This window comes from Sardina pilchardus, chromosome 5 (assembly GCF_963854185.1).
Source record: "Sardina pilchardus chromosome 5, fSarPil1.1, whole genome shotgun sequence".
NCBI classification, from domain to species: Eukaryota; Metazoa; Chordata; class Actinopteri; order Clupeiformes; family Clupeidae; genus Sardina; species Sardina pilchardus.
In genome coordinates, this window is record NC_084998.1 from 23,426,859 (window position 1) to 23,436,771 (window position 9,913).

The 9,913-nt window shown below is 40.7% G+C and overlaps 1 protein-coding gene across 2 annotated transcripts; it reads left to right on the forward strand.

The window, feature by feature from the left end:
* The first annotated feature begins 114 nt into the window (after positions 1 to 114).
* LOC134080512 (protein mono-ADP-ribosyltransferase PARP12-like) lies at positions 115 to 6,465 on the forward strand. 2 transcript variants are annotated; one of them, XM_062537006.1, is made up of 11 exons: positions 115 to 180; positions 490 to 529; positions 1,922 to 2,049; positions 2,314 to 2,578; positions 2,872 to 3,016; positions 3,122 to 3,257; positions 3,662 to 3,782; positions 3,945 to 4,029; positions 4,155 to 4,260; positions 4,505 to 4,613; positions 5,230 to 6,465. In XM_062537006.1, the coding sequence occupies exons 2-11, from the start codon at positions 511 to 513 to the stop codon at positions 5,283 to 5,285; spliced, it is 1,170 nt and encodes a 389-aa protein (XP_062392990.1). In that variant the 5' UTR covers positions 115 to 180; positions 490 to 510; the 3' UTR covers positions 5,286 to 6,465. The 2 variants fall into 2 exon arrangements, with proteins under 2 accessions (XP_062392990.1, XP_062392991.1); XM_062537007.1 differs by lacking the exon at positions 115 to 180 and having other exon boundaries at positions 431 to 529.
* Positions 6,466 to 9,913: the final 3,448 nt, after the last annotated feature.

Below are 9,913 nucleotides of genomic sequence, written 5' to 3' on the forward strand. Positions count from 1 at the left end.
ATTTAATTTGTGTTCTACATATTTGATATTCCATTCATTATTCCGCGTCTCTCACTGCACTTCATCGGGTGTTTGCACTCAGAACTCCAGCCACGCCCAATCTTGTCATAGGTTTCGTTTACTTGAAAATATATGAAATTAATTTGTGCCATATTATAGGCTAGCCTAATCTATTTTGAGGTGAGCATCTGTTATCGTAAATGGGTTCTGTTGACCTGTTGGCTTTGTCAAATGTAGCCTATGTGCAGAAAATAGACAGGGATGGAAAGTTAGCAGCAAAAGGCAAAAACTATAAGCTGCATGGCTATAATGATGAATTAATTCATTGGCACATGGCACACATGACACATGAAATGAAGCCTTTCTGCCGTGACAGTAGCTTACAATAGCCTACATTTAAAAATGATATATAGTCAGCACCTGTTGATGTTATTTTGAAGTTCAATAAATAGAGGAAAGCGAAACTGAAAGTAATTTGTGCTTGTATAGTAGGTGAAGTGGTGAAGTGCCATGGCTTCTCGCGCTGACGGTGAGTAACAAAGTTCAAATAGTTGAATTAAAAGTTATTTCTTTAGTGCACATGTTTATGTACTTGTCCATAACATAACCTTGAAATGAAACGTACCTTCCAAAAACATAAAACTGAGCTTCAGCATAGAAATCACCGAGCTTTCTCTTTTCGATTTATGCAACACGGTGTGTTAAGACATGACATGATTCGACATTCGACGTGATGTTTTGACAGGATGTAGGCTAATTCTGAAGCGAGAAAGTTGTCCTCAATACCATAAAAACGTAAAATGTATAAGTGTTGCCAACTTCGGGTGTGACTTGACTGGAGTGAAATTTTGTAGTTTGAAGTGTGTGTGTGTGTGTGTGTGTGTGTGTGTGTGTGTGTGTGTTGTGTGTGGGGGGTTACCAGGATGTCAAAGGATGTCAAAGGTATCAGCACAATCTTTAAGTGCAGGCCCCTTGCCAGGCACAGCCTAGACCATAGACTATAAACATGTGGTAGTTAAACCAGGTGAATAAAATCAGTGAAAACCAGTATGGCTTTCCCAATGTCATTTGTAGTGGTGTTGTATAGACCGATACAACATCCAATAATAGGTCATTTACAGAATCATAGATGTTCTGTAGGCTATCTACCCAACCATCCATCCATCCATATATTTAGGCCTATCTCATGTAAGCCTATCAGTTAGGAGCCATAGCCAATGAAAAATACATGATAAGAAATGTAGTGTGTCAAAATTGTTATGATATTGATAATCAGTCAAGAATTTTTATATGTTCTTGATTTGATTTGGGAATCCCCCCAACATACTCAGTGAAAAGGTGGTTTTATATCATATGTTTTTATTTCAAACATTTTGAAATTCATATTAAGTTGACATTATTTATGATCTGCGTAATTAGCTAAAATAGCCTACATAGTAAGTTGACTATTTCATATTGATTTTTGATTTTGACATATTAGCCTATACAATTGTCATATTCACTTACACTTTGTCATCACACTGTAAGTCAAATTAATGCCTGTCACTTTAAGAAAGAGTAGGCTAATAGGCTTCAGTCATGCTAGTCTAAAGTTATTAATAATGCTTGTTTTCTGTGTAATTAAAAAAAACAAACAAGTGGAAAAGCAGTAGCCTAGTTTTGGTGGCGCTTTTACATACGGCAGTGTGTAACAAGTGAGAACAAGTAGAAATGTATTGCAATTTAAAAACTGGATTACTCGGTAATGGCTTATTATACAAATTAATTACATCAATGTAGCCTAAATTCACGTTGATTTTCTCGCGATCCGTCTATCGCAGCAACTGCGTGATTTTGATGCTGAAATCGTGAGTGTCACAGCGAATACGTGAGAGTTGGCAACCCTGATATGTTGGTGTGTGTGGCTGGCTCTGCTCCACAGATGAAAGTAGTGCCAGTGACCTGGATGACGAGAGCTCAGGCCAGTGCAGCTCCACTGACTCAGATTCCCAGTCGGGAGTCGAGTCGGATTCCGAGCATGGAGCTTCCAGAGGCCAAAGTCCCTCCGGGGTCAGTTATGTCCCCTCTTTTGTGGACTTAATTCATATTTTGCATTGATTGATAATAAATCACCCAGATCACTAGAGTTGTCCAGCTGTTGACTGAAGAAATGTTTTATTATGTATGTTGTATGTATATTGCTTAAATATGTTTTTACCATGTTGTAAGTCGCTTTGGTTAAAAAGCTTCTGCCAAATGTAATGTAATGTACTGTTATGTATGTGAATGAAATGGTAGGTCAACAATGCTTCTACTGTATGCATGTTCTCTCAGCCAGAACCGTGCAAGTACTACAATAGTCGTGGCGGCTGCCGGAACGGCAGCAGATGCTCCGACCAGCACGTGTGCAAGGACTCCTGGAGCGGTTTCTGTCGCAATGGTCACAGTTGTCGTCTGAAACACATTGGCGCCTCGGATTCGGAGGAGGATTCAGGAGCAGGACGGCGAGGTGGGAGTGGTGGCAGTGGAGGGAGGAGGAATCCTGGAGGGAGGACCAGGGGGAATGAGAGGAGGCCTCGCAGGAGATCACCATCCAGTGGTAAGAACATTCACTGGAATATCCTCAGTGAAGGATATCCATAGTCTTGAATATCCACACTGAATAATATTCAAACGATAATAAAGACACACTTGTCTGAGATTAACAGACTTCAGTAGAAACACTAAGGATTAAAGCCTATAGATATTAAGATGGCCCATGAACAGTGATTCTGATCCTGTGCTAATGCTAGATTATAGAAAAAATATGCATGAGAGGAAGGGAGGAGATACAGTAGTGTGTTGTGAAGGGTTTGAAAAGACCCATCAGTTCTACTCTGGGGCTTGTTGCAGAGAGTGACCTGGAGGATGGTGAACCGTACAGGTGGCAGCTCGACTGTGGCCGTGGCTGGAAGGACATCGCCAACGATCACATCCTCGAGGCCCAGTACTCCCGACCTTGCACAAAAGGCATCAATATATACAATACTCCCTATGGGTGAGTCCATGAGATGTGAGGAAATGAGAGTAGCAGACTAAGACAGATTTTTCATTTCCTTTTTTTCCCCATGCACTCAATTCTTTTTTGCCTTCTACAATGCAGGGTCATCTCCATAGACTTTAAACATATGCGGGTTCGGAAAAAGTCCAACGTGAGAGTGCGACGGCGCGGCTCTCAGCAGACTAAATGGCTCTGGTATTACAAAGGGAAAAAACGATGGCACCAATATGGAGAAAAGGTTTGTACCAACACTGTGTAGTCTTTTGCAGGCGTGGAGCACGGGATTTGCTCATGATTTCATGTTTGTTTTGATTTAGCAGAGGTGTTTCTAGGCATTGGGCAACCTAGTCAGTAGCCAAGGGCGCCATCCTCCTTTTCAACCTACCTAAGAAGATAATCCTCCCAGAAACATGTCTTTTGAGATAGATGTACATTAATGTTAGTGTTTTTGACTGTAATTTGTAAAGTATTACTAACCCACTTTTTTTAGTGGGCAGGGTGGTAAGGGTGTCATCTAGGGCGCCAGGCAGGTCAGAAATGGCGCTGTGATTTTGTGTAAATAAATAGCACAAGATCTACAGTGTTTACCCAGTAACGTGAGCTGGTGTACTGTATGTACCGGTATGCTGGTGTTTCTCGCAGGACTCAAAAGGGAAACAGAGTCCAGTCAAAAGTTCAGTGCTGGAGAAAGAGTACCAGAAACATAAAAAGGGATCACATCAGTTCACCGTAGGATCGGACACCTTTGAGATCAGATTTAAAGGTCTGTATACTATCTGTTACGGTATTTTTTCAACATTATAGCCAAAACATAATACATTTATTGCAAAGATTACATTGGAGCCTACATAAACCAATTGATCAATTTCATGAAAACGTAAACCATGCTTTTATTCCTCTTTACGTATGTGCAATTTACCTTCAGACATGTGCCAGGTAAATCTGTCCTCTGGACAAAAGCGAAAAATCAGCCGACGTCCCTTGTATGACAGTTCTCAAAGTCGTGGGAGGTGAGTGATATTGCTGTTATGTCTTACCAAAGATCCTTAAACCGTCTCTGGTCTTACTCAGAAAAGATGCAAATAGAGGATGGTGTTTTTTTACAAACCAATGGTCTTAATCACTCTCTCTCTAGTGCTGCGGTGACCCAGGGAATGAGAAGAACGGACCTGTCCAGTTCACCCAGAGGCCGATGGCAGTTTAAGGGACAAGGCAAAAATTGGCACGATTTTAAAAACAGGGTAAGGCTTTGGGTCATTGCAGAACAAAGGGCAACCCCAATACATCCTGAGAAGACCAGTTAAAGAAACTGACTGATTAACTGACTAAGTGGTGGCTTTGCCACATGAGTGTAAATGATTTAAGCATCTATGGAGGCCAAGTGTCTGCCACATTTCTTCATATCCTAGTTGAATAGATACGTGTCATACTTCAGCTCATACAAATGCTGTCATGTTTATGGGATGTGTTTTGTCATGTGTTCAGGTTGAATGTTCAGTGACCAGTGCTGACATTGAGGCCCAGTACCAGCGAAACCCTCAGGGTCAAATGACCTTCACCGTCAGTGGACAGACATTCAAGTTAGACTTCTCCGGTTAGTCCCACAAAAACACAGCGCTTGGTCTTTTACCTGTGTTCTTTGAGTCCTGGAGTGTATTTCATTGTAACCTACCAGACTTTTTTTATTACAGTATCTGTTATATATGCCCATATTTGGATATCACAAAACATTCGGCAAAACACGTGTTAAGCAAAATGAGACAATGTTGCTGTTTTGTTTAGATATTGAAAGCAACAGGGGGAATTGGGTTGCAACACAACACATAGCATTATCCTGTTCTGCAACTTTGTTGGTATGAGAGGGCCATAAAAGGAATGTGTCCCTGTCATCATCACTTGACCATGACACCACACCCTTAGCTCATTGTCTCTGGAGGGAAGGGGGGAGGGGGAAGGGGGGGGGGGCACCCCAGCCACATTTATAATCCTACAACCTCTTACCTAGTTGATTGATTTTTTCAACTAAATATCAATATATAATAATATAAATGAATAAAAAAAACACTTACAATTTTCCATGAATTTATAATGAAGTTGATTGAAAAAGACATAAAAAAGACAATAATGTTACACACTGATAATATTGTGTGGACACATTTAACGATACTTTGTGGAGAGTATTTTTGACATTTTTTCCCTCATTTTCACAGCAATGACTCAGACCAACATGAGCACAAATAAGTCGCGCAGGATCCAGCGCAAATAGAGATGTGATGGATTAAGCATGGGTGCTTTGATCTCCTCAACTGCACTGCCAAAGGAACAGCGATGTGATAACTTGTTTTAATTATTATTATTACATCTGATGTCATTACATGAAAAAGAAAAAGGGCCAATTGTGTAGGTATAGGTAGGTGAAAGAGGTTTTCATTTAAGAAAGATGTATATGCAAGTTAAAGAATAATACATGCAAAGCCATATTTGGGGAATTCAGAATCATGGAACTTATGTTTACACAAACGATTACGTACTGCCTTTAAACAAAGCAGCACAACACTGTGGTCCTTGTTTGGACACGTATATTTGGTGCTGATATAGAGTTTAATCAAGATATTGGAAAGTTAGTATTTTTGGATGGATGAGATCATTATTGTGTGTATGTAATACTTGTTGGACAATTCATTATTGATCATGTTAAATGTAATTAATCACAGTTCTTCTCTGTCAGAACTATCACTTCTGATCAATGACAGTCTGTGGGGAAAGGTTGTTGTGTTCTGGAATAGTTCCTCGTGTTCCTGTTGCTCATCTGATAGAACACCACCACCACCCAGAACATGGATTCAGTACTCAGGGAACTCACACATCTCCTAGCTACCTGCGATAGATGGGTGGCTATCAAACTCTCTCCTCGATCCTCGATCCTCCAGGCTCGTTCCCACTGATCTATAACTAACACTGGATAGACTATTCCATTGTTGCCGCCCCATCATTCTTTATGTAGATCAGTGAGGACGAGGACCGAGGAAGGAAGGGAGGATGTATAAAAGACTAAATTAGAGACAACCGATAAATGAGATATCCTCGATGATGTAGAGATTTCCGGGGCACGAGCTCGAGGACTGAGGACTGAGGAGAGAGGCCCTGTGCAAATAGAGCTTTGGGATGCAGCCGATGTCTCTGACCACGGTTACTGCCGGCGTGGGTACATAATAACGTGGAATAAACTGCCATATTGACTATTTTAGATATCTGTGTCACATTGTCAATGCAAAAACATTTCTTTTCATGCAAATGTGATGCTCTATCCGTATTGCTTTGTACCCCCCCCCCATTTCACTTTGTCTTCATTTTCGCTTTAGATATTCCTTTTGATTGCCTCTGTAACACTTTGATTGCCTCTGTGTATAAACATGTCACATAAATAAACTTACTTTGCCTTGCCATGGAATCTATTGTATTTGACATGGATACAGTATACAGTGGACTAGTCAAGGCCAAAGTCCAGCATGATTTTGATCCAGCCAATGCCAGTTCTGAGCTATTCTCTTGATCGCAACTATCCAGCTTTGCCTGTGAGGGAAGCAGGGGAATAGTAAAGGGGAGGAGGAAACATACAGGTGAAACTGGAAAAATTAGAATATCTATCTCAGTAATTCAACTTAAAAGGTCAAACTAATATATTATATAGACTCATTACAAGTAAATCGAGATATTTCAAGCCTATATGTGTTAAAAGTTTGATGATTATGGTTTACAGCTTATGAAAACCCCAAATTCAGAAAAATGAAATATTGTGAAAAGGTTCAATATTGTAGGCAGAATTACACTCTAATCAGCTAATTAATCCAAACCACCTGCAAAGGATTCCTGAGCCTTTAGAAAGTTTAGATGGTCCTTCAGTTTGGTTCAGTAGAACTTTCTCAAATTTTTCGAGTTTCACCTGTGTGCGAGGCTCTGTAACTCTTGCCAGTCTGTAGAGGGCAGGAGATGCTGTGGTCGGGGCGGCTCAGGTCTATAGAACCAGGTGCACTAATGCATCTTTATGGGTGGCTCGGGTTGTGTAGATTTCATCAGGCGGTAAAAGCTGTGAGCTGGTGATCCTGTTCTCAGTGATGCAGCAAGTAGTCCTTTGGACTGGTAAATGGAGGCAGCTGTGTACATGCCTGGGTGGTATCAGTGCCCCTGCTGAATGTTTATGACTGCTCCGTCAGTTGGCGGTCCCATCTTCAAAGCCTTTTTCAACCAATTTATGGTCATTGGTCAATGGTACTTAGACTTCCCAATACATACCAACTGGGTAAGCTTGTAATAGACTCATGTTTGATACAGAATATATGGTTGGTGTTTCTGGGATGTGCAGTCACAGCTCCCCCTGTGAAGTGGGAGAAGGCCTGCACTTACTGTATGTGCGTCCTCTTGTGGAAATATTTTGACATTTGATCATGTGGCCAGCAGATGATGCTATAACTCAAAACTGCTTTTCGGTGAACACCACTCAACATGTGCACTGTGGCATCTGGATCTGCACAAATTACATCTACACACACCCCCCATTCACACACACACACACACACACACACACACACACACACACACACACACACACACACACACACGGACACATACACAATGAAACCTTCACACACAAAAACATTTAGTGTGCAAAAAAAGCAGGCGTCGTAATAAAACGGAGACCACTGATTTGTGATATTAATTGTGAACGGTGTTAAGCCTGAATCACCCAATGGATGTGGAAAGTCTCTGTGATAGAGAGAGATCAAAATGATTAAATTCAATTCAATTAAAATCAAACGTTGTTCAACCCTCAACTCTTGTTTACACGACTGTTCATGCTCCACTAAAGGCTCAGGCTGTTGCTAAATTTTGTGTGATGTCACTGCGTATATCCAGCAAACAGTGATTAAGGTCTGCCGTGTAGGGAGCTCCTGTAAAAACAAACCCGGTCGCCTGCAAATCTCATTTGTATCAGTGAATGAACATACAAGCCTCTCCGTTGCCAAGGCAACATTTAGAGTTCATTCCGGCTCCAGCATCTCTGCATTTCCTCATCGTCCATGCCAGGGTGGTTAGGCCCTATACGCAAATACATCCACATACAAGATATATAAGGTCTCCCATTTGCATATTTGTCTGCAAATGACATTATGTACCAAAAGATAAAACAACATTTAAAGATTATTTAATTAATGTAATATTTCTTATGGACATAAATACTAAGAGGTGAAATATTTCACAATATTCAGTGTAGTTGGGAATGCTACAATGGATTCAAGGATAGGATGAGAAATGTACGTAAATCTGATTTGGCTGGTTGATGTTTGCTTGCTTTTGGTTGTCATTTAGTGTTTTTGTCATGTTAGGGTGCAATCCCCTAACCCCAGTAACCTGGACAAATATCACATTGGCCTAATTACAATTTGACTGTGTTCCAGGAAGAGGTGCCACCTGGGATCTCCATTAGCTCTTCAAGATCACAGTCATTAATTAACTTATCACAGGGACTCTAACAAAGGCACTCTCTGTCCGTCTTCCTTCCTCTGTGTGAAATATCAGATTACAGGCTTAGTGGATGTCTTTATACCCTGTGATGAATCAGAGGGATGAGGAGCCCAGATGGATTCAGATTCACCACCTCCATTGTAGGCTACTATCAGGCCAAGTGACACAGGTCCATTCTGATCAGCACACATGCCTATTGAATTGCATCCAAAACTAAACTCAGCTGTGCTTTCATTGTCATCGTTATGACAACCACAAGAACATCACTTTGTTCTTATCAAAGCCCAGCCAGAACAGACTGTTTGGAGGACTAGATTGGCACTCTATCACATCATGGGCACTTAGATTTGCATGAGAAGCATTGGGAAATGAGCTTCCTGTCTTCATTAGCTTTCTCCATACTAACCTCTGTCTACAGCCGACAACACAAAATTACAAATTTATATTTTTTTCGGTTAGGTATCTAGGTAAGAGTGACATGACAGTGTCATGAACATATCATAAACATTATAAACAAGTCATAAATGTCATTCGGGTTTTGGGTTAGGGTTAGGACTCATGTGTCATGACAGTGTCATGTATTCATAACAGTGTCATGCCCCTCTTATGTGGATACCTTCACGCAAGTGTTACCGTTTTTTCCCTGTTCATTTAGTTGTAATAAAGGCCAACAGTTAAATCTCATTATCGTAAATGAATATATTGAATGTATGCTATTTGTACAATTACATACATGTACATAATTACCGAAATTTCAGTTTCATCATTATAACATAATGTTTATGTCAAGTTCAAAGGAGTAGATGCACTTCTGCAAACGACTGGTGCATCCACGGCAGGGGACAAGCTGATCAAACTGAGGAAGGAGAACGGAAGAGCAGCGCAGAAGTTTTTAAGGCTTAATCTTTTAATGCAACGGTGCACAGCAAAAAAACTAATGTTGGAATGGGAACTGTTGGGAATAATGCTTATCTAACTCATCTACCTCTGTGTAAAACAAAGTGTCAGACGCAGGATAGTCATTATAGTCCTTCAGGACAGTGATGGTGATCACGAAGGTATAACGGCGAGAACAAAGATGCATCTGGGACATTGCAACATCAGAAGAAATGCAGAAACACATGATACAGCAAATGAGTCAAAATATTTGTTTCAGTTATTCGCAGTGTTCACAGACAAAGCTAAAATTCAATGACAGAATGAAGAGCAAGCCAAAAACGACCCGGGATAACAGCATCCAAATCCCTGTGTTCTGCCTGACTATTGATTATGAATCCCACAATTAAAACATATCCTTCTGCTATGATTTGCAGGGATTATGCAAATTGCACCCTGCTGACTGAGAGAGCATTCAGCCTCAATGTAGTGGAG